General features: G+C 43.6%; 1 protein-coding gene across 3 annotated transcripts in view; it reads right to left on the bottom strand.

Moving 5' to 3' along the window:
• Positions 1–1,055: 1,055 nt before the first annotated feature.
• Positions 1,056–26,168, bottom strand: part of LOC120945842 (histo-blood group ABO system transferase 2-like) — a 134,014-nt gene continuing 108,901 nt past the window's right edge. For all 3 annotated transcript variants that reach the window (XM_040360357.1, XM_040360356.1, XM_040360358.1), the window contains exons 3-5: positions 24,040–24,207; positions 16,293–16,421; positions 1,056–1,978 (exon numbers count right to left, since the gene is read on the bottom strand). In XM_040360357.1, coding sequence (XP_040216291.1) covers positions 1,294–1,978; positions 16,293–16,421; positions 24,040–24,207 — 982 coding nt within the window. In that variant the 3' untranslated portion in view covers positions 1,056–1,293. The remainder of the gene's footprint in view (positions 1,979–16,292; positions 16,422–24,039; positions 24,208–26,168) is intronic.

Here is a 26,168-nt window from a genome sequence, read left to right as displayed (position 1 = left end):
TATTAAAGGGCTCAGAGGTCCCCAGGGCCCCATGTGTGGCAAATCCCCCCTTTTTTTTATATAAATGTTTATTTTTTTATTTTTGTTTATATATATATATTTTTTTTTATTAAAGGTGGCAACCCCCCTTTTTTTTCATAAATGTTTATTTTTATATATATATATATATATATATATATATATATATATATATATATATATATATATATATATATATATATATATATTTTTATTATTATTAAAGGGCCCAGAGGTTTCTTTTTTTCATTTTTATTAAAGGGCCCAGAAGTCCCGGATGGCAACCCCCCTTTTTTTGTAATTTCTTTATATATATATATATATATATATATATATATATATATATACATACATATACATACACACACACACAAACATTTATATATATTATTAAAGGGCCCAGAGGTCCCCAGATGGCTACCCGCTTTTTTTATATATATTTTTTTCTTTATTTCTTCTTTTTTGTGTAAAGGGCCCCCCCGCTTCTCAATCCGCGGCAGCCCCCCCCCCCCCTGCTTTTCAATTTCAGGCGGCAGCAACCCCCCCCCCCCCCCGGTTCTCTGCTCCAGGGGGCCCATGCCTGAAGCTGTGTAAGGGGCCCCATAATTCCTGATGGCGGCCCTGGTGCCCAGGCACACCTGGCACACCCTGTGCGCACGCCTATGGTCAGCGGCTTCTTGTTCCACTGCTGCTGGTGGATTTAGTTGGGCTTTGCCTGTCCTTGTTTGAGCCTATTAACCATTTGTTCGCTGTGCTGCCCACACCTCAGTTGGACTGATTTGGGATGTCCCATTGGTGACTGAATTACCAGCAAAAAAATTGGATTACATCAGCAATCACTCCACCCTATATTTCTATTGCTTGCTACAAATCTAAAGACATGCTGGGAGTAGGAAAGGGCAAGCTGGGCTGTGCCTACAACTTTGATTTGTCAGTATCCAAATATTTGAAAGGGGCTACTTAATCCATTGGTGACTGAATTACCAGCCTATGTCCTGTGATGTACTCCAAGAAAATGATTTTACAGGCAAGACAAAAACTATCCAATACATTTTATTTGGCAGAGATCAGTTTTATCCTGCTACAATCTGCAAAAACAATTCCACATTTCCACATAAAAAAACAACAAAAAAAAACAACATATTACTTTATGATCAAAGTGAACTGTGAATTATCACGAATACAAAAAGGCGATGTCCCTTGATCCCCAAGGTCCTCATTCTCATTTTGGAGAATGGTAATAAATTATTATACTTGTGAATTGATCAGAACATTTTAGTTTCTTACTTCCTCATGGTTTTTATGTACTGCTAAGAATCTCCTCCTTTTTATTAATTCACCATTGGGCAAATCTGTGTCCCAAATATATTCTGGGGAAAGTACTTTGGTAGGTTTATTGTATACCAAATATCTGTTGAGATGGGACTCCTCTTGCCAAATGGCTTCAATGTTCTTTTTCTTGTCCTCCTTGATCCCATTCTGGCAAGCTGTGCTAAGCTTGTGAATTTCTTCCACCTTCCCACCATATAATGCTGCCATGTAATAGAAGTCCCCTTTACCAAAGGGTACATATGCTGCAGAAATGGGCCGCCGCTCGTATGTAAATGCTTGGAGATCAGAAAGGAAAAATACTGGATGCAGCGTGGCGAATCGTTCACTAAGGATTTCCACTCCCATATGGTCATTAAAGACCATGTCCACATCAGCACATACCAAGTAGTCAATCTCATTTGGCATCCGCTCCTTTGTCATGGCGGTCAGGATTTCCATTCGTCGCATGGACACATCTTGCCATCGCTTGTCAGCAGACACTTCATGCAACTGCAGATTGCGACCTTCACCCATTTTGGTTTGAACTACATCACCAACTTTGTCAGTGAAAACATAATACGTAACATTGTGGCCAACCATGAAGAAACGTTCTGCTGATTCCAGGAATGGACCAAGAAATACAATGTACCTGGAAAGAAAGATTCTATTGTTAAAAAATACTCTAAATAGAAGAAAAACAAATCCTAGAATATCAAATAAAGCATCCTAGTTTTGTGTTCCCTTTATATTTACCTGATGAAAATTTACCAACATAACCTGATAGTATCAACTCACTATGAAAACCAGTAACACATTTTTTTTAAAGCTTTGGTGACAGTGAGCTGAAGAGAAAAACAATGTCCCGAAAATTAATGTGTATGTATACCCCAACTTCTTTTATTGTTACCCTTTGGTCCTTTTTTCTTATACAATTTATACAGTATATTTTTGTTAAGATTTTCATCATAAAAAGGTTTACAGAAAGAAATATAGACCTAGGCCCGGATTCACATACATCGGCGCATATTTATGCCGCCACAGCGTATCTCTTTTACGCTACGCTGGCGCAGCGCACAGAGGCAAGCACTGGATTCACAAAGCACTTGCTCCCACTCGCTCTTAAAGATACGCTGGGTTTCCTCGGCGTAAGCCAGCGTAGGTGGAAGTGGGCGTGAGCCATGCTAATGAGGCGTGACCCCATGCAAATGATGGGGCAAGCGCCATAGAAGTACTTAAAATGAACGGTGCATGCGCCGTCCTGTGGCCGCATCCCTGTGCGCATGCTTAGAATCTTGTCGGAACTACTCCCTAAGATACGACGGATCACTGCCTACGACGTGAACGTAACCTACGCTCAGCCCTATTCACGTACTACGTAAACAACGTAAAATACGACGGCTGTGTTCCCTGGTCCATACCTTAGCATGAGTTGCACCTCACATATGGGGAATAACTTTACACCGGACATACGACTTACGCAAACCGCGTATATTATGCGCCGGGCGCAATGACGTTCGTGAATCGGCGTATCTCCCTCATTTGCATATGTGCATAGAAAATCAATGGGAGCGGCAAATGCGCCCAGCGGAAATATGCGCCCATGATACGCCGGCGTAGGCAAGTAACGTCGATCATAGGAAGACTATTTTTAGGCGTATCTCAGATTGTGGGCACGGCGCACAGATACGACGGCGCATAGTTACACTTACGCGGCGTATCTCGAGATACGTCGGCGTAAATGCTTTGTGAATCCGGGCCATAATTTATAAATATAGCAGAGCCCGTAAATGCAATAGGTATTGTACACTTAGCAGCGTAAATCGGGCACTTGGATTATGTTGCTATAACAATATTAAGACAACATTACAAATTTGAGACAAGTAATCAAATTAAAGCATGTAAAGCCAAAAAAAAAAAAAAATGCTGTTAAGGCCCCGTACACACGATAGAATCTATCCGCAGATAAATCCCAGCAAATGGGTTTCTGCGGATAGATCCTATGGTGTGTACACGCCAGCGGATCTGTTTCCGCGGAGAAATCTCCTCTGGGATGGATTCCAGCAGATCGAATATTTGTTGTGCTGCACAACATATCCATCTGCTGGAATCCATTCCAACGGATGGATCCGCTCGTCTGTACAGACTTACCGGATCCATTCGTCCAAAGGGATTCCCCGCACGCGTCGTAATGATTTGACGCATGCGTGGAATTCCTTATATGACAGCGTCGCGCCCGTCGCCGCGTCATAATCGCGGCGAGACACGTCATCGGCAGAGGATTTCCGCGCGGATTTCAATGGGATGGTGTGTACACTCCATCCCATCGAAATCAGCGGATATCTTTGAGAGGATTTATCCGTGGAAACGGTCCGCTGGACCGTATCTGCGGATAAATCCTCTCGTGTGTATGGGGCCTTAGAGTATGACATACCAAATAACAAAATCAAATATAAAAGGTCGGCTCTATTGCATAAAATCGCATACCTGCAAGTCATTTCGTGCAATAGCCACTGGGGGAGGCCACGGGGGATGCCAATCAGCGGGTCCGACAGCCACCCACGATCGTTCCCGAGAGGCAGAATGGCGATATGTAAACAAGGAAGATCGCCGTTCTGACAGGGGAGAACATGGAGATCTTGTGTTCCTGCTAAGCAGGAACACCAATCTCGGTCTTCACCCAGTCAGAGCAGCCTCCCCACAGTTAGCAGCCACCAGCTAGGCACACCCACCCTTAACCCTTTGATCACCCCTGATGTTAACCCCTTCCCTGCCAGTGTTATTAGTACAGTAACAGTGCATATTTTTAGCACTGATCACTGTATTAGTGTCACTGGTCCCCAAAAAAGTGTCAAAAGTGTCAGTTCGGTGTCTGATGCAATGTCACAGTCCTGCTAAAAATCGGTAATCAACGCCATTATTAGTAAAAAAAAAAAAAAAAGCATAAAAATTTCCCATCGTTTGTAGACACTATTAGCTAGATTCAGAGAGAATGGTGCAAAGTTGCGGCGGCGTAGTTTAGCATGTTTAGGCTACACCGCCGTAAGTTAGCTAGGAAAGTACTTGATTCTCAAATTTAAATGTGTGCAAGGGGGCGTGTTTTATGTTAATAGGGCTTGACCTTATGTTTTTGACGTTTTTTGCGCATTGCGGCTAAGTACGTCGCACGGGCCTATTGGTTTCAACGTGGACGTAAACGACGTAAATCCCTATTCACAGACGACTTACGCAAACCACGTAAAAATTTCGAATTTCGAAGCGGGAACGGCGGCCATACTTTAACATTACGGGCCAGATTCACATAGGTTAGCGGATCTTTAGATCCGCGTAAACCTATGTGATTTAAGATCCGCCGCCGCAAGTTTTAGAGGCAAGTGGGTAATTCACAAAACACTTACCTCAAAACTTGCGGCGGCGTATCGTTAATCCTCCGGCCGAATTCAAATTCTGCGGCTAGGGGGAGTGTATTATTTAAATCAGGTGCGTCCCCGCGCCGATTTAACTGCACATGCGCCGTCCGTGAATTTTCCCGGCGCTAGGACGTCATTGGTTTTGGCGTGAGCGTAACTTGCGTCCATCGGTTTTGTGAATCGACGTACGCAAATGACGTAAAATTTCAAAATTCGACGCGGGAACGACGACCATACTTAACATTGGCTGCGCCTCATAGAAGCAGGGGTAACTATAGGCCGGGAAAACCCTTACGTAAACGGCGTAAAGTGACTGCGTCGGGCCCGCGTACGTTCGTGAATTGGCGTATCTTGCCGATTTACATATTCTCGGCGTAAATCAGCGAGAACGCCCCCAGCGGCCATTTTAAAATTGCAGTTAAGATCCGACGGTGTAACACAGTTACACCTGTCGGATCTTAGGCATATCTATGCGTAACTGATTCTATGAATCAGTCGCATAGATACGACCGACGCAACTCAGAGATACGACGGTGTATCAGGAGATACACCGTCGTATCTCTATGTGAATCTGGCCCTACTATTCCATCTATTAGATGGAATAACTTTAGGCCTGATAATGCCTTACGGAAACGGCGTAAATGTACTGCGGCGGCCGGGCGTACGTTCGTGAATCGGCGTATCTACTAATTTACATATTCTACGCCGACCGCAATGGAAGCGCCACCTAGCGGCCAGCCTCAATATTGCAACCCAAGATAGGACGTTGTCGCAAGCCGTCGTATCTTAGATATGTTTAAGCGTATCTCTGTTTGAGAATACACTTAAACATAAGTCGGCGTAGATTCTGAGTTAGGTCGGCTTATCTACTGATAAGCCGGCCTAACTCTTTCTGAATCTACCTATATAACTTTTGCGCAAACCAATCACTATACGTTTATAGGGATTTTTTTAACAAAAATATGTAGCTATATACATTGGCCCAAATTGATGAAGAAATTAAAAAAAAAAAATTTAAATTATTGGATAGGTTTTATAGCTGAAAGTACAAAAATATTGTTTTCAAAATTGTCACTCTTGTTTTTGTTTATAGCACAAAAAAATTTACACCGCAGAGGTGATCAAATACCACCAAAAGAAACCTTCCAGGGATGAAGTGGTTAATAGGGCTGCAAAATTAGGATTAGGGCTGTTTATAAAAAAATATCCTGGGGTGCCATATCTCGGTCATGTACTGTAGCTGCGCTGATAATTCTTCCATTCTCAAGGTTATTCAGTTGTGTTATCAATTCTGTTATAGAGGGTACACGCTGAGATTTTCAATACCTTGCAATTACTGCTCTGGCAGCCACAACAAAAACAAAAAAAACATTTAAAATCCCTTTCTTATTCCTAGAAATAGATTCTGGAAGCAGAGATAGTAGTGCTGTTTTGGGATTTGGGGTCACCGTATCTAAAGCAAAAGCATTATGTATCTTAACCACCTCCGCCGTATAGTAAAATGATGGCGGGCGGCGGGATCCCTTCTCATTCTGGAACAACTTTATATGACGTTGCCCCAGTGTTGGCATGCAGCACAGCGATCGCAGGCATGTCATGTCCCTGGGACACAGGGTGCCCCTGATCTCAATAAGGAGCCAATAACGCGCCTCCTTATCCATGTGATGAGCTGTGTCCAATCACAGCCGATCAAATGTAAACATGGAAGTGCCGTTTATCGGCTCTCCTCGCCTCACAATGACAGAGTATAAGGAAAGGAGAGCCAATCAGCGGCATCTCTTTGCAGGGGAGACCGGTACAGGTAATCAGTGCCCTGATTATCAGTGCAGCCCCAGCAGTGACCAACAGTGATGCCAGCCAGTGACACTAATCTGTGCTCATCAGTGATGCAAATTTGTGCACATCAGAGATGCCTTTCAGTGTCTGCTCAACAGTGACACCTATCCGTGACACCTATCATTGCTCATAAGTGCCAATCAGTGCCGTCTATCAGTGCGGCATATTATGTGCCCATCAATGCAGCATATTAGTACCTCCTCATCATTGCCCTTCAATGCCATCTCATTAGTGCCCATAAGTGGTGCCTCATCAGCGCACGTCAGTGAAGGAGAAAATTTACGTATTTTCTAACAAACTAAGAAAAACTTTATCAACATTTTCTGACTTTTTCATTTTTTAGCAAAAAATTTAAAACCCACCAAACGAAAGCTCTATGTGAAAAAATTAATAACATTTTTACTTGGGTACAGTGTTGCATGACCGCGCATTTGTCATTCAAAATGTGACAGCGTTGAAAGCTGAAAATTGGCCTGGGCAGGAAGGGAGTAAAAGTGCCCAGTATTGAAGCAGTTAAAGAAATTGTCCCAGAATGAATGTATTGCGAAAGTATTCACCCCCTTGGCATTTTTCGTGTTTTGTTGCCCACACAACCTGGAATTACCATGGATTGTTTGAGGATTTGCATAATTTAATTTACAAAAAATGTCCACAAATTTGAAGATGTTTTTTTTTTATTGTGAAGCAAACAAAAAAATGGGACAAAATAACAGAAAAAGTCAATGTGCATAACTATTCCCCCCCTAAAATCAATACTTTGTAGAGTCACCTTTTGCGCTTGCCACATCTTACCACTGGGATTTTTGCCCATTCCTCCTTGCAAAACTGCTCCAGCTCCCTCAGGTTGGATGGTTTGAGCTTCTGACCACAGATTTTCTATTGGATTGAGGTCTGGGCTTTGACTAAGCCATTCCAACACATTTACATGTTTCCCCATAAACCACTCAAGTGTTGCTTTAGCAATGTGTTTTGGGTCATTGTCCTGCTGGAAGGTGAACCTCCTTCCTAACCTCAAATCACACACACAGTGGTACAGGCTTTGCTCAATAAAATCCCTGTATGTAGCACCATCCATCTTTCCCTCAGCTCTGAGCAGTTTCCCAGTTCCGACTACTGAAAAATATCCCCACAGCCTGATGCTGCCACCACCATGTTTTATTGTGGGAATGGTGCTCTTTGGGTGATGTGATGTGTTGGGTTTTGCGCCAGACATAGCGTTTTCTTTGATGGCCAAAAAGTTCAATTTTAGTCTCGTCAGACCAGAGCACCTTCCTCTATACATTTTGGGAGTCTCCTACATGACTTTTCACAAACTCAAAACGTGCCATTTAGTTTTTTGCTGAAAGTAATGGCTTTCTTCTGGCCACTCTGCCATAAAGTCCAACTCTATGGAGCATACGGATTTTTGTCGTCCTATGTACAGATACTCCAGTCTCTGCTGTGGAACTCTGCAGCTCCTCTAGGGTCACCTTAGATCTCTGTGCTGCCTCTCTGTATAAATGCCCTCCTTGCCGGGTCCGTGAGTTTTGGTGTGCGGCCGTCTCTTGGCTCGTTTGCTGTTGTGTTATTTTCATTTGGTTATGATAGATTTGATGGTGCTCCTATGGATCATCAAACATTAGGATATTTTTTTTATAACCTAACCCTGACTTGTACTTGACAACATTGTCCTTACTTGTTTGCAGAGTTCCTTCGTCTTCATGGCAGTGTTTGGTTAGGCTGGCCATACATTATACAATTTTCTTGTACAACTTTCCTTTAGATTTACCAAAACCATATAATAGGAGGTCAAGTCTAAACACTTTACATTTGTATGCAATCAGGCAGGCCCTTGTACTACATAGTTTAAGATAAATCTAAAGAAAATTGAATAAGAAAATTGTATGGTGTATGGCCAGCTTTAGTGGTGCCTCTTGCTTAGGTGTTACAGCCTCTGGGGCTTTTAAAAAAGGTGTGTAAATGTAATGACAGATCATGTGACACTTAGATTGCACACAGGTGGACATCATTTCACTAGTTATGTGACTTCTGAAGGTAATTGGTTGCACCAGAGCTTTTTATGGACTCCATAACAAAATGGGGTGAATACATACGCATATGACAATTATCAGTTTTTTATTTCTGAAAAATAGTTTTATGTATATATTTTTCTAATTTTACTTCACCAACTTATGCCTCGTTTCCACTGAGCGGATCGGTTAGGTTCGGTACGGTACGCTATTTTGGGTGTTTCCATTATGAAAGGGTCCTGCTTCTCATGTGGGTCTATAGAAAATTGAATGGTACGGTTAGAGCGGAGCTACTGGCGTCACACGGTACATTCCACTGATTGGTGGTCAGAAAACATCAATGCTGACGTCAAAGCAAAGCGCCAAACAATCACCACGTCGCCTTTTAGTCCATATAAAGGAGAAGGATGCCAGCAAACAACAGCAGGGTCTGGTTATCTGAGGAACTATCTACGTTCTTAGCAATCATTGGTGATGGCGTTATTCAGAGTGAGCTTGATGGATCAGTGAGAAATGAAAAGGTCTATAAAGATATTTCTCAGCGGATGGCAGCCGAGGGATTTGAACGGACGTCGGGTCAGTGTAGGACAAAGCTTAAAAAGCTTAAAGCACAATATAAAAAAATTAAGGACCCCAACAGCCGTAGTGGAAACTGTCCAACTGCTTGGAGGTGGTACGACGCCATGGACGTCATTTATGGTCATTGGCCAGCAAACCAAGGCAGGGAGGGAGGTCTGGACTCTGCAACTGTAATTCTCAAATGCATGGTAGACCCCTTTGGTAATTTTTTTTTTTTTTTTTTAAACTTGGCGTAGGATATCGCTCTGCTAACCATTTGAAGTAAAATATCTAACCATATGTTTATTTTCAGAAACAGTTGATGGACTCTCCAATGATGCATCAAACTTTTGAGATGATGGACCTTCAACGTCTTTCAGCAGCAACAGTAGTATTTCATCAAGCCAACCACAGAGTAGCCAACCACAGAGTAGCCAACCACAGAGTACTCCCAATGCACCCCGGCACAATGGTAAGACATGATGATAATAAAGAAAATTTTAACTGTGCATTTTCTTAAACTAAAACAGCAGTGGGGCAGATATGCAGGAGGTACAGTGTTGGAATAGATGGGAAGGGGGGGATCAGCTGTGGGGGAGATGTGCAGGAGGTACAGTGGTGGAAGAGATGAGAAGGGGGGTTCAGCTGTGGGGGAGATGTGCAGGAGGTACAGTGGTGGAAGAGATGGGAAGGGGGGGGATCAGCTGTGGGGGAGATGTGCAGGAGGTACAGTGGTGGAAGAGATGGGAAGGGAGGGGTCAGCTGTGGGGGAGATGTGCAGGAGGTACAGTGGTGTAAGAGATTAGAAGGGGGGTTCAGCTGTGGGGGAGATGTGCAGGAGGTACAGTGGTGGAAGAGATGGGAAGGGGGGGGGATCAGCTGTGGGGGAGATGTACAGGAGGTACAGTGGTGGAAGAGATGGGAAGGGAGGGGTCAGCTGCGGGGGAGATGTACAGGAGGTACAGTGGTGGAAGAGATGGGAAGGGAGGGGTCAGCTGTGGGGGAGATGTGCAGGAGGTACAGTGGTGTAAGAGATGAGAAGGGGGGTTCAGCTGTGGGGGAGATGTGCAGGAGGTACAGTGGTGGAAGAGATGGGAAGGGGGGATCAGCTGTGGGGGAGATGTGCAGGAGGTACAGTGGTGGAAGAGATGAGAAGGGGGTTCAGCTGTGGGGGAGATGTGCAGGAGGTACAGTGGTGGAAGAGATGAGAAGGGGGGTTCAGCTGTGGGGGAGATGTGCAGGAGGTACAGTGGTGGAAGAGATGGGAAGGGGGGGATCAGCTGTGGGGGAGATGTGCAGGAGGTACAGTGGTGGAAGAGATGAGAAGGGGGGTTCAGCTGTGGGGGAGATGTGCAGGAGGTACAGTGGTGGAAGAGATGAGAAGGGGGGTTCAGCTGTGGGGGAGATGTGCAGGAGGTACAGTGGTGGAAGAGATGAGAAGAGGGTTCAGCTGTGGGGGAGATGTGCAGGAGGTACAGTGGTGGAAGAGATGAGAAGGGGGGATCAGCTGTGGGGGAGATGTGCAGGAGGTACAGTGGTGGAAGAGATGAGAAGGGGGGTTCAGCTGTGGGGGAGGTGTGCAGGAGGTACAGTGGTGGAAGAGATGAGAAGAGGGTTCAGCTGTGGGGGAGATGTGCAGGAGGTACAGTGGTGGAAGAGATGAGAAGGGGGGTTCAGCTGTGGGGGAGATGTGCAGGAGGTACAGTGGTGGAAGAGATGAGAAGGGGGTTCAGCAGTGGGGCAGATGAGCAGTGCTGTGTATTGGTGTAGCAGATGAGCAGGGGGAACAGAGGTGGGGCAGTCAATCAGTGTGGTACAGTCTAGTGGGTCAGATGGGAAAGGGGCTTACAGTATTGGTTTGACAGATGTTACCAAAAACAATATTTTGGTCTTTTGTATATTACAGGTGAAAGGAGAAGGTTCCAGTTGGATCTGCGCACAGTCATGGAGGATATGCGGACAGCAGAAGAAAGGCAGCTGGAAAGAATGGATAACCTTTCTGAGAGGCAGTTTCAAGCACTACGTCAGGATGCACAGGAAGCTATGCGCCAGGAGGCAGAAATTGCCCGGCAGCAGATGGAGCAGTTGGCTACCTTCAACCAGGCCTTCCTCGGTGTCGTTGGTCAGCTTGTTCAAGTGATTGGAGCCAATCATCAACCCAGGTCACCACCCAGACAGTAGTGCCTTTCATGCAGCACAGGACCTGTACCCATGTTTACGTTTAAAAATATTTAATTAGAGTGGGTTTTAAAGGTTAGATTTTTTTTTTATTAAATAGGCTCCTTTTAGCCATCACCGATCACACAAGATTGGACACATTTGCTCCTTGCTGCACATGGCTTTCTTTGTACTGCTGCTCTGATTCCCTTCTGCCTCCTTTGCGTTATCACCCCCCCCCCTTGCATGGTGCAGCCTGGATTTCAGCAAAAGACACCCCCGATCGCTTCATTTCTTCTCACTTTTACATGTGTAGATGTAATTGTGAATATACTTGGCATTGTTGGTTCACCTTTTCCTTTAACTTCCTTTTTAGATGTTTTTTTCTTTGTCCGAATTTCTCACTTCCTGTTCCTTCTCAGTAAACTTGACAACATCATCTGAGCTGTGTTTAGTCAGTCAGAACAGCTTACTGAACAGCTTACTGAGGAGGAACAGGAAGTGAGAAATTCATACAAAGAAAACAAAAAAAAAAACATTTAGAAGCGAAATCGAAGAAAAAGGAAAAACCAACAATGCACTAGCTCAGGGATATGCAATTAGCGGACCTCCAACTGTTTCAGAAGTACAATTCCCATGAGGCATAGCAAGACTCTGACAGTCACAAGCATGACTCCCAGAGGCAAAAGCATGATGGGACTTGTAGTTCTGCAACAGCTGGATTTCCGCCAATTGCATATCCCTGCGCTAGCTTAATAAAAAACAAACCTTTGCAACCTCTTTAAGTTATTGTAAACAATGTTTCTACATTATCAAAATTTTGACTTTACAAAATATGTAGGAAGATGATCTTTTTGTTGAATAAAAAACAAGATCGACTTCTCTGAGTATGGCAAAAAGTAATTAAACATTTTAATAATTCACGGTAAAAACTTAATCGTTAAGGTGCCACATCAGAGCCCGACGTATTTCACTGCACTCTTCTTCCATATCCTGTGCTGCTATTACTGGTACTGGCTCTTCTGAAGATGTATTCCAATCCTGGTCAAAGTCTTCTCCATGGCTTTCACAAAGATTGTGAAGAGCACACCATGTTGGGACCATGGATTTGGTAAGTCGAATGTCACCGTCATTCCTCTTCATAAGACACCTCCATCTAAGTGAGTGAGTGAGTGAGTGAGTGAGTGAGTGAGAAACTTATATAGCGCAGCACATGCAAACTAAATTGCCTCTGGGCGCTTGAAGTCTACCCTTAAGTCTTCCAAAAGCATTTTCCACTACAACACGTGCCCTGGATGTTTTCTTGTTGTAGGTTTGCTGCTCTGTTAGGCGGCCATTGTCAGGAAATGGTTTCAGGAGCCAATTTTGTAAAGGATAGGCAGAGTCCCCAAGCACATAATAGCCAACATTCACCCCACAAATGTTCTTAGTGCTAACAGGGTACAGTCCTCCCTGGCCAACCCAATCCCAAAATGTTGACAATCGGAGAACCCAAGCATCATGCAAACTCCCAGGCTTTCCTACATTCACATTCCAGAATAGTCCCTTGCCATCTACTACTCCCTGGAGGATGATGGAATGCCAGCCTTTTCGGTTAAAGTAGTCAGTGTGGTATTCTTGTGGTGCCATTATTGGTATGTGTGAGCCATCAATAGCACCCAACACACTGTGGAAGGCCCCACCTGTTCTCAAAGTACTCAGCCATGTCTTTAAGCTTTTCCCTGTCCGGAAAATACACAATTTCAGGAGCTAGCAATGTGCACACAGCCTTACAGAAGTCCTGCACACACCGGCACACTGATGATTTGCTGACACCAAAAAGATGACCTATACTTCTGTATTCACTGTTGGTAGCCAGCTTCCACAGTGCAATGGCAACTCTTTTCCTCACAGGCAAACAGGCTCTGAAGTTGGTGCTTTTCTTTTCCATCGTTGGACGTAGCTTGGCACAAAGGAATGAGAAGGTTTCCTCTGACATCCTTAAATTCTGCACCCACTGGCCCAGATTCAAGAAGCAATTGCGCCCGTGTAACCATAAGTTACACGGCGCAATTGCTTACTTGCTCCTGTGTAACGAGTGCTCCTGATTCAGGAACCTCGTTACACCGACTGCAGCCTAAAATCTGCGCGGCATAAGGCTCTTATGCCTCGCAGATTTTAGGCTGCATTTTTGCGGGGGCCGCTAGGGGGCGCTCCCATTGTGATCAGCGTGTAGTATGCAAATTGCATACAACCAACTGATTCACAAACTTGCGCGGGCCCCGCGCAAGCCAGGTACGGAGTTTCCGTACGGCAACTTTAGCGCAAGGCTGCCCCTTCTAATAGTAGGGGCAGCCAATGCTAAAGTATAGGCGCCGCTCCCGCGACGTGAAATTTGAATTTCACGTCGTTTGCGTAAGTGATTCGTGAATGTCGCTGGACGCCATTCACGTTCACTTTGAAGCAAATTACGTCCTTGCGACGTCATTTGCCGCAATGCATGTCGGGAAAGTTTCCCGACGGAGCATGCGCTGTACGCTCGGCGCGGGAGCGCGCCTAACTTAAATGATTCCCGCCCCCGGCGGGATCATTTACATTGCGCGCGCTTACGCCGGGCAATTTTGCCGGCGTGCCCTCGCAATTTACAGAGCTACTGCTCCGTGAATCGAGGGCAGCGCAAAATATTTGCGGGGGCGCAGGGCAAAATCGTTGCCCTGCTCCCCCGCAAATATCGCGCAAATGTACCTGAATCTGGGCCACTGTCTGTGTGTGAATCCTGGGACGGTCACATTCCACCATTCATTGGCACGAAGGAAAGCCCAAATCACTGGTTGGCGGTGCCAATTTGCCAAAAGGAGAAGCATCTGAAAAAAAAGAAAAAATGGTAACATATCTCAAAAAATAAAACATCATTCAAGTCAATGTGTATGTCAGGTTGGTAGGTCAGTGTGTGTGTGTAGGTCACAGTGTGTGTAGGTCAGTGTGTGTGTGTGTGTGTGTAGGTCAGTGTGTGTGTTTGTAGGTCAGTGTGTGTGTGTGTGTGTAGGTCAGTGTGTGTGTGTGTGTGTAGGTCAGTGTGTGTGGGTCAGTGTGTGTTTTAGGTAAGTCGGTCAGTTGTGCTTACCCTATAGCGCTGCCGTCTTTGTCTTAGCCGCACAAATGTGTGCTTCTCCTCCCGGCTACACATCCAAGCTAAAAGTTTTCTTTTCTTTTCGGCTGTGTTTCTCATTGCCACTCGCAACCTTCTCTCATACAGTGCGGCATGTATTTTGCCTATAAAGAACCAAAAGGCTAGCAGAGAAAAGACGAGCTGCTGAATGACCTCCATTGTTGTTGTTTGGCTGACGCTGAGTGACGCTGCATCACGTTTCTCGTCACACTAGTGTGACATTATGAGAGGCATTTTTTCTAAAACCTGTATGGCCTGGCGGTCCGACTTGCAGTGGAAACGCTCACCAAAATAGACCGGACTATTCTAACCCGTTCCATTCTAAACGACCCAAACCGATCCGCTCAGTGGAAACGAGGCATTAAGACTATTGTGTTCTGATCCATCACATATAATTCAGATTAGAAAAACATTGAACTAAAGGCTGAACTAAAGGCTGTAATGTAACAAAATAGGTGAAAATCCAAGGGCTGTGAATACTTTTGTAAGGCACTGTATCAGGGCTCAAGTCCTGCGGGAACGTGTGGGAACTGAGTTCCTGCACTTTTTTTACAGCAGGAACTCAGTTCCCTTTGCAGGACTAGAGCAGCCGAGCCCCCCGAGCCAATCCTTCACTAAGCGGCAATGCCCAGCTCGAGTCACTGTTCGGGGCAGGCGAACCCTAGTAATCCTTTATATTACTGGCCACTTCCTGTATATGGATTCATCAGGTAGTGGGCGGGTATTCCGTCACTTCCTCAATGCCGCAATGTCTCCTGGGAGCTTTTGTCATTGTTCCCAGGAGACATTGCGGAGGTCTGCCGCGAGTTATCGCAGGATTTAGAAAGAACTTGCTTGCGGCGGGGAAGTGGATCTTGGGTGGGAGTTCCCACACTTTTTTCCCCAGGACTTGACCCCTGCACTGTATGTTTGGTAGAACACCATGGATCATCAAATAGCGTCCAAAATCTTTATTGCAGAATGATCACATCACAAGGGACATGTCCCCCTGGGGCAGGACCCAGGTCCCCAAACACTTTTTAGCACAATAAATTGCATATTAGCCTTTAAAATTAGCACATTAGATTTATCCCATAGACTTTGACAGGGTGTTCCGCAGCTTTTCGAATTTGCCGCGAACACCCCTAATTGTTCGTTGTTCGCCGAACAGGCGAACAGGCAATGTTCGAGTCGAACATGAGTTCGACTCGAACTCGAAGCTCATCCCTAGTAGTTAACACTACACTCTCCCCAGATTGACAATGCTGCTGTCCTATAGTGTCTCTGTTGCTCCTCCATCCAGAATTCAGACAGGAAGTGTGTTACTAGTCAGATCACCAGGTGAAAATACAATGAAAAGGAAAAAAAAAAAAAAACACAGCCACCAGATTTAAGTATTGGTAAGTTCCAATATATTTAATTTTTCTTTTTGTGTCCAATGCCGCTTTAAGGTCTCTAATTTGGGGGGTGGCAAACTGGCAATATATATTAGTAAAAACACAATCTATACACATTGGTCAAACAATAATTAAGCTTCTCACTCCCTCAAACTTTTAATGTGCTGGTAAGTCACCTTTTTTTTATATATATATATATATATACACACACACATTTGTCACAAAGCAGATTGCGGTCTCAAATATATTCTGCATTCAAGGAATTACATGAATGAACTACACTCATAAAAAAAACATAGAAATATGTTTATTACATTAAACTACAGTAACATCAGAATTTTACAATTGTAGTTAATTTTTCAGTTTGTCTTATCTTATATTTCCTAATACTTCTTGTAGCTGCTCAACACTGAGGATGTGCGATAAAGCAGTCCTACCACACATAAGCCAGTATATATTTAGTAATACTTACTTTTTGACAGCAAATACAAACAGTCCAATCCTGGTGTCCTTGTGTTGTTCATTTAAAATGTTTAAATCATATAGTCCATCCCAGATGATTGGAGCAAGCCAGGGAGTAATGGCGTTTAGACCAGCTTTCCTGGTGACCAAAAAAAAAGCATTAGATCAAGAACATTAAAAATAGCCAGTACTGGTTTCCTTTAACAATGACAATTGGTTGTCCTGTTTGTTAGTGTTGGATATGTTGCAGTCTTAAAGCGGGACTGGGCGTTCCTAATTGATTGACATGCTTCCGACCGGCACATACAGCGCGTCACAAGTTGCCGAAAGAAGCCGAACGTCGGCGCCGTATAGAGCCGACTCGCAGTCCGGCTTCTTTCGGCAACTCTTGACGTGCCGTATGCACTGGTCGGAAGCATGTCAATCAATTAGGAACGCCCAGTCCCGCAGATTACATACCCGGAAGCCACAGTGAAAATATAGATGAAACGGTATGTACGGCAAGGATTTAAAAAAAAAAAACAGCCTAATGTCATTATCACAACTCGCCTGAATGTAATGTTAAAAAAAAAAATTTGGGTGAACCCCCACTTTAAATGGTAATTCCAGGCCAATTGCTAAATCATTATATTATAATATATATAACACATGGGTGGCCTGTCCATTAGGGGCGCCACCCCCTCTGTCCTCGCTGGATAGATTACTGCATAGCATGAATCTATCACCAGCCGCCGCAGCCATCCCTTATTCAAGTGTCCGGCCCCTATCAGGCCACGGACATATGAATTAGAGCGGCCAGTTTTTTTTTTGAAGGACCTTCTCAGAGCCATAGACTCTAATAGGCTTCAAAATAGGGTGGACACAGAGCATTGCGTCTGGAGCCCACCCAGGTGTGTTGCAACAGCGAATGAAAATTTTCTGTTGCAACACTGATCCTCCTCCCGGCCATTCGGGAAGCAGGTATGAAACCTGTATTCCAAGTTGCCAAACGCCAGGTGATCCTATTGGACACCTAGCGCCAGGAGGAGGAGGAGACACAGTGGAAGTTGCTGCAGGAGAGGACAGCGGAGCAGTTTTTCCCTACCCGCCACGCTCTCACCGCCCACATACAGGGTAAAGACAGTGGGTGGTGGTGATGGTGGGGCTGTGTTAGTGGCGCTCCACCGGTGGCACGGGGGGGGGGTGTTTGCCTCCCCCCCAAAAAAAACAACAGCCGCCACTGTAGATAACTTCTGTTTAGGCTGAGCCCTTTAGACCGTAACAGGTCATGTATTATGTATGTATTTATGTGACCCGAGTCGCTGTGTGCACGCAACCTATGTAAGTGTTTGCGGACATAGCAGATGCCCAGACACAACCATTCATCCCAATTCGACAGGCTTTCAGGAGCAGATGAGTGACCCCGAATGCACACTGTCTGCCTTTGCGGCCACTTACCTACACGTCTGTCTAATTGGAAAAAATGGCAGTGTTCAAACAGTCTTTATGTTCCCATACACTTATATGGACTGCCTGTAGGCAGCATCTGGTGGCTCAGGCTAGCAATAAACACATGGCTTATTAACATTCTATGGTAAGGTGACCAGATTTTTTAAATGAAATCCGAGGACATATCATTTGTATTATATGACACCAGAAAACTCTTAATTCACTCCCTGGTCATCTCTCGCCTTGATTACTGCAACTCCCTCCTCATTGGCTTACCTCTGCATTCTCTAACACCCCTTCAGTCCTTCATGAATGCTGCTGCCAGACTGATCCACCTTACCAACCACTCTGTCTCTGCTACTCCTCTCTGTTAATCCCTCCACTGGCTTCCCCTCACCCAACTAATTAAATTCAAACTACTAACAATTACCTACAAAGCCATCCACAACTATGCCCCCAGCTACATCAATGACCTAGTCTCTAAATACCAACCTAATCGTTCTATTCGTTCTTCTCAAGACCTCCTACTCTCCAGCTCTCTCATCACCTGCTCCCTTGCACATCTTCAGGACTTTTCCAGAGCCTCTCCAAGCCTATGGAACTCCTTACCCCAATCTTTCCGTCGATCTTCTTCTCTATTAGCTTTTAGAGGATCCCTGAAAACCCTCCTCTTCAGAGAAGCCTATCCTTTCCACACCTAATAACTGTATTTTCATTTAAGTCCATCTAATCATCCCCCACACCCTTTGTTCTACTTGACCCTTCCTTTTAGATTGTAAGCTCTAACGAGCAGGGGCCTCTGATCCCTCCTGTATTGAATTGTATTGTGACTGTACTGTCTTCCCTGATATAAAGCGCTGCGCAAACTGTTAGCGCTATATAAATCCTGTATAATAATAATATTTAATTTTTTACTAGTAATGGGGGCAATCAGCGACTCTCTGCCCTTCGCTGCCTGCCTCACAGCTTGTCAAGTCTTACTCTCAGGGCCCCCGGCAAGGGCCGGACTTACCATTGGGCTTGACTGGGCTCAAGCCCATGGGCCCCATACAATAGGGGGCCCCGGATGGCAACCCCCTTTAAAAAATATATATATATTTTTTTTTTCTTAGGGGTCCGGAGGTCCCCGGATGGCAACCGCCCCTTTTTTTATAAAAAAATGTTTATTATATATATATATATATATATATATATATATATATATATATATATATATATATATATATATATTTTTTTTTTTTATTATTATTAAAGGTCTCCAGGGCCCCCGGATGGCAACCCCCCCTTTTTTTTATATTTTTTTTTTTACATATATATACAGTTGTATTCAAAATTATTCAACCCCCACTGAAATTGATTGTTTTGCCCAGTTTGACATTGATTTTGATCATCCTGTCATCCTGCTTACAATTAAATCAAAGAGGCACGTGTAGGTCAGACAAATATAACATAACATTTATAATGAAATAACCACAAATGTCTTTTCTGTGCTCACATCATTATCAGTTTTATTCAACCCCCAATTGACATTCAATCTTAGTACTTAGTACAACATCCTTTTACAGTTATAACAGCTTTTAAACTTGAAGCATAGCTTGACACAAGTGTCTTGCAGCGATCTACGGGTATCTTCGCCCATTCGTCATGGGCAAAAGCCTCCAGTTCAGTCACATTCTTAGGCTTGCGCACTGCAACTGCTTTCTTTAATTCCCACCAGAGGTTCTCAATCGGATTTAAGTCTGATGACTGTGATGGCCACTCCAAAATGTTCCAGCCTTTAATCTGCAACCATGCTCTAGTGGACTTGGAGGTATGCTTGGGATCATTGTCCTGTTGAAAGGTCCAACGTCTCCCAAGCCTCAGGTTTGTGACGGACTGCATGACATTGTTATCCACTATCTCCTGGTACTGAAGAGAATTCATGGTACCTTGCACACGCTGAAGCTTCCCTGTACCTGCAGAAGCAAAACAGCCCCAAAGCATGATTGACCCCCCGCCATGCTTCACAGTAGGCAAGGTGTTCCTTTCATCATAGGCTTTGTTCTTCCTCCTCCAAACATAGCGTTAATCCATGGGCCCAAACAGTTCTAATTTTGTTTCATCAGTCCACAGAACACAATCCCAAAACTTCTGTGGTTTGTCCACATGACTTTTGGCATACTGCAGTCGACTCTCCTTATTCTTTGGAGACAGCAAGGGGGTGCGCCTGGGAGTTCTGGCATGGAGGCCTTCATTACGCAGTGTGCGCCATATTGTCTGAGCAGAAACTTCAGTACCCACATCTGACAAATCTTTTGTCAGTTCCTCAGCAGTCACAAGGGGACTTTTCTCCACTCTACGTTTCAGGTAGCGCACAGCAGTCGAAGTCAGCATCTTCTTTCTGCCACGACCAGGTAGCGTTTCAACAGTGCCCTTTGGCTTGAATTTGAGAATGATGCTTCCTATGGTGTCTCTTGGTATGTTTAACATCTTTGCAATCTTCTTATAGCCATTGCCCTTCCTGTGAAGAGTAATCACCTCTTCTCTTGTCTTCCCGGACCATTCTCTTGACTTCACCATGTTTGTAACCACACCAGTAAATGTCTAGAAGGAGCTGAGTATCACAGTCATTTTAAAGCTGCCTGATTGGTGCTTATTAGGCTTTATTGCTGCTCCCTGACATCCACATGTGTTTTCAATACCTGATTGAAAACACTTCAATGAACCTCTGTTCTTCAGAGTGGTAGTCTTTAAGGGGTTGAATAATTGTGTAAATGAAGAATTCACAAAATAAACATTTACTACTGTATTACAAAACCAATTGATGTCATTTTACTTGCATACGGTTCTTTAAGAAGTCCTTGCAGGATTTCATTCTGAATACAATTACAAATGTACACTAAATTCCCTAAAACCCTTTACAGCATTGGGGGGTTGAATAATTTTAAACACAACTGTATATATATATATATATATATATATATATATATATATATATATATATATATATATATATATATATTTATTTATTTTTTTATTAAAGGGCTCAGAGGTCCCCAGGGCCCCATGTGGCACCCCCCCCCCTTTTTTTTATAAATGTTTATTTTTTTATTTTTGTTTATATTTTTTTATATGCGGTCCGTCTTTTCTCCGAAATTATACGTGTAATTCAGGCTATACATACTGCAAGATAACAGAAAAAGCGCTATAAAAATCTACACAGGTGTTATGTCAAAAACATTAAAAAAAAAAGAAAAAATACTTAAAATGTATAAAAGATATGAAAACAAATGTATAATTAACAGCAAGGCTAGACAACACTTTAGTTCACCAATCTACAAATTGCTACAAAGAGGGTCAAAATTTTACTTGGGAGTAAAAAGTAACAAAACATTAAAAAGTACAGTAATAAAAAGTTAAAACTGTAATGAAGAACTCCAGCTTCATATCATTTATGTAAACATTTTTTTTTTAATTCTGCATTTCTGTCTCGCCAAAGGCTCAGAAAATTTGGGGTATGTGGCAGCCAGAATCTTCTACTTGCTGTCCATTGGATGCAGCTACTTTTCGATTTTGAACAGTGGCACCTGTGTGTTTAGGTCCAATGTGCCATATACTCAATTGTGATCTGTTATGTTAAAGGGTATTGCTAAGTTTTAAATATTCCTATATATGACATGGCATACAAGACTTTTAGTTTTTTTTTAGTTTCTCAACCAAATATACTTTTAATTGTATGGGTTAACGGGTTCTCGGCTCCAGGGGGCCCCTTCAACACTCAAGCCCAGGGGCCCCCACCACCCTAAGTCCTGCCCTGGCCCCGGCTACTACTGGGTGGGGAGCGGAGGAAGATCACCCCGTCGGGGAATGCAAGGAGATAAGCAGGCAGGCGGCTGGCCGGGACTTTAGTCAAGGCAGAAGAACATGCAAGCGGAGCTGAATGGGCATGCGCCCGAACATGAAGAAATATTCCCTCAAAAAGGGGCACAGCTAAGAAAAAAAAATACACCCCCCTGAGCAAGTAGGAGCGGCGGGGGTGAGTAATTCTGAATTGTTTTTTAATTATTTATTCTGCAGTCACTGTCTTTGAAATTGCCCCAGCTCCTGTTCAAATCGGGTGGACAAAACCGGGGACAGACTTTGTCCGGGGACTGTCCACAGAAACCGGGGATGTCTGGTCACCCCATTCTATGGAACTCTGCTCCCATGAATGTGACCTTTACCTGCAAACAGTGTCAAAGCCTCTTTTATATGTGCATTCTGTCGGTCTATTTTTCATCTAAGCATTCCTAAGGGCAAGCGGATGTAAAACAACCTTGTCTGTTTGCATCAGTTTTTAAACCGCTTCCCTTACATTACGTTTTAAATGCAACAAGTCTGCATTTTTGTTCAGTTTAAAAACAAATGTAAACCAACGATCATTCTTTTTACTTTTTTTTTGTTCTGTTTTTACAAAAATGTTTGATTTACATATTTAATGTACTTTGTGAACCAAAAGTTAACCTGTGACGCAGGTAGTGGCCAACAAAGGAAGTGACATCTTCATCTACTGTCATCCAGCATGAAAAACTGATTAAAAAAAATGAATTAAATGGATATAAACAGATGGAAAATTGATGTAAACGGAATCTGTTTTTTTCTTAGCAAAAACTTGACTGAAGGGGCGACATGCATACTCTTGTGATCATTCAAACGTGCTGTGTTATATAGCAGAAGGAGACTGGACACAATTATTCAGAGACTGTGGCCTGGCAAATATCAACTACCCCTGGTAATACAGACCATTTAGGAGTGTTGGCGTTTTATTTTCTGCCAGGAAAACGCTCCCAAAACCTCTACAAAAACAACTTTTTTTCTGCTCCTAAATGAAAAACACTTCTATCATAAAATAGTATGCATGGACACATACGATAAAATCCAGTGAGTGAGGAGGAGCAGAGAGCCGTGACCGACAGTCTCCAATACTCTGCTCGGGGAGCTGCGAGAACCGAGCGATCGGCGGCCCTTAGTGTAGAGGAGCCAGATGGATCCTGCATCTACCTAGGCAAGTATGAATAAAAAAAATAACTGCCAGCCCCTCTGTTTTATGAAGCCATTTTACACTGATCTCCGATCTTTTCTGGCCGGTTCGGTGACCTCCGGCTGCCCTCCGGTCAGAGGTAATGTGACCGGCCAGAACAGATTGGAGATAAGGGGCCAGATTCACAGCTGAAATACGGCGGCGTATCTACTGATACGCCGGCGTATTTTCAAATTTGCCGCGTCGTATCTTTCGTTTGAATCCTCAAACCAAGATACGACGGCTTCTGACTTAGATCGGACAGGCGTACGGCTTCGTACGCTTTCGGATCGTAGGTGTAATACTTTGGCGCCCGCTGGGTGGAGTTTGCTTCTCTTTCCACGTCGGGAGTGCCAATTAGCTGTTTACGGCGTTCCACGAAGGTACGCGCGTTCGTCGCATTCTCTTACGTCGTCGCTAGTCGGCTTTTCCCGACGTATAGTTACGGCTCCTATTTCATGGCTTATATTTAGACTTGCCATGTTAAAGTATGGCCGTCATTCCCGCGTCGAATTTAATATTTTTTTTTTGCGCAAGTCGTCCGTAAATAGGAAAGGACGTAACGCACGTCGCCGTTCAAAAAATTACGTCGGTGCGACATAATTTCGCGCAAAGCATGGCGGGAAATTTCAAAACGGAGCATGCGCAGTACATTTGGCACGGGAACGCGCCTAATTTAAATGACACATGCCCCATTTGAACTAGGCGGGCTTGCGCCGGACGGATTTACACTACGCCGCCGCAAGTTTACAGGCAAGCACTTGCCCATAAAACTTGCGGCGGTGTAACGTAAATGTGATATGTTACGCCGCCGCGGATTTACGCAATTCTACCTGAATCTGGCCCAAGGTATTTAGAGGCATCGTTACACATTTACATTTTTTTTTTCTAATCATACTAACCTAGGTGCATGTGTAAATGGGGCTGCATAAAAGAGAGGCTGGCAGTTATAATTTTTAACTTTACTTTACTAATAGAGGCAGGAGGAGAGGGGGAGCTTTGAGAATCCGGTGTCACTTTTATGCCAATTTAAACTGTGGCAAGGTCTCATACTGTCACAGTAGTATGGTGGTGATGGAAGCTTGAAATGTCCTAACTGATATGGACTGAAGAGGGCGCTACACATTAACACAAGCTCTTAGTCTCATCCTGCTAAGGACCAAATCACACTTTCTAGAGTTATTATATCTTGGCCCTGGCCCACTGCCATTATTTTCAAGTCATATTTATGACCAACTTATTCTATCTATAGTTATGCGTTTAAATTAAATCTAAAAATATCATATCCTACCTTCCCTTTATATCATCCAGATGTATTTTCCTCTCACAATGCGCCAATTCTACGGTCTTGTCATTCACGTTCTGTGAGCAGACGTCTACTTTCTGTAAACAGGCATCCAAATTCTGTGGGCGGTCCGTCTTTTCTCCGAAATTATACGTGTAATTCAGGCTATACATACTGCAAGATAACAGAAAAAGCGCTATAAAAATCTACACAGGTGTTATGTCAATAACTTAAAAAAAAAAAAAGAAAAAATACTTAAAGCGGTGGTTCCCCCTTAAAAACAATTTTTTTTTATTCCACTGGCCCCCCACATTACAATCGAATTAAGGCTATTATTTTTTTTTGGCTGCTGTACATACCTTGATACAGCATCTTCACCCGTGCACGGCGATGCGCATGCGCAGTATAGCGCCGACTCGCCGTTCGGCTCCTTTCGCCAACCGTGACGCGGCTTACGCGACAGGGGGGAGCTCGTTTTTGGGAAAAATGTCAATCAAACACATGTGAGGAACGCCCACTCCCGCGGGACTCGCAACCCGGATGCACGGGTGAAGATGCTGTATCAAGGTATGTACAGCAGCCAAAAAAAAATAATAGCCTTAATTCGATTGTAATGTGGGGGGCCAGTGGAATAAAAAAACGTTGTTTTTAAGGGGGAACCACCGCTTTAAAATGTATAAAAGATATGAAAACAAATGTATAATTAACAGCAAGGCTAGACAACACTTTAGTTCACCAATCTACAAATTGCTACAAAGAGGGGCAAAATTTTACTTGGGAGTAAAAGTAACAAAACATTAAAAAGTACAGTAATAAAAAGTTAAAACTGTAATGAAGAACTCCAGCTTCATATCATTTATGTAAACATTTTTTTTTTTTAATTCTGCATTTCTGTCTCGCCAAAGGCTCAAAAAATTTGGCAGCCAGAATCTTCTACTTGCTGTCCATTGGATGCAGCTACTTTTCGATTTTGAACAGTGGCACCTGTATGTTTAGGTCCAATGGGCCAGATCCTCAAAAGAGATACGCAGGCGGATCTGCTGTTCCGCCTGCGTATCCCTGTTTCTATCTTTGGAACTGATCCACAGAATCAGTTTCCAAGAGATAGACAGAAGATCCGGCAGGTGTAATAGTTTTACACTGCCGGATCTTAAGATGCAGCACCGCGACCGCCGCTGGGGGCATTCATCGTCGAAATTACGCGTCAAGTATGCTAATGAGGAGTTACGTCGATCCTCAAAGCTTTTTTGCGTTCGCTACGTCGCCGCTACGTTAGTTTCCCGTCGCTTAGTTACACTTTTGTAAAGCAGCCCTACTTTTACACAGCAGGCGTACTGCTGTGTAAAGTATGGCCGTCCTTCCCGCGTCAAATTTTTAAATTTTACGTAGATTGCGTAAGCCGTACGGGAATACGGAAATACGCTACGCGCCGATCAAAAAATTACGTCACGTCACGTAAAGCACGTCGGGAAATTTGCGTCACAAGCATGCGCAGTACGTCCGGCGCGGGAGCGCGCCTAATTTAAATGGGACTCGCCCCATTAGATTAGGAACGCCTTGCCCTGGACGGATATGAGTTACACCGCCGCAAATTTCCAGGTAAGTGTGTTGTGGATCGATACCTAACTTAGGAAATTTGCGGCAGTGTAACTTAAATCTGTTAAGTTACGTTGCGCTGCGGGGCTGTGGATCTGGCCCAATGTGCTCAGATAACAGCACCATATACTCAATTGTGATCTGTTATGTTAAAAAGGGTATTACTAAGTTTTAAATATTCCTATATATGACATGGCATACAAGACGTTTTTTTTTAGTTTCTCAACCAAATATACTTATAAGGAATAGGGTAACCCGTTAACCCATACAATTAAAGCAGTTTTAATGCTACAGGGTGGCAGCTGTGCACTGGATCACATATACACATACATTTTATATATATATATATATATATATATATATATATATATATATATATATATATATATATATATATATATATATATACACATATATATACACATATATATATATATATATATATATATATATATACACACATATATACACATATATATATATATACAGGGAGTGCAGAATTATTAGGCAAGTTGTATTTTTGAGGATTAATTTTATTA

The sequence above is a fragment of the Rana temporaria genome, chromosome 7 (genome assembly GCF_905171775.1).
Source record: "Rana temporaria chromosome 7, aRanTem1.1, whole genome shotgun sequence".
Classification (NCBI taxonomy): Eukaryota; Metazoa; Chordata; class Amphibia; order Anura; family Ranidae; genus Rana; species Rana temporaria.
Note: the sequence above shows the minus strand (reverse complement) of the source record. Positions and strands in the feature narration are given on the sequence as shown.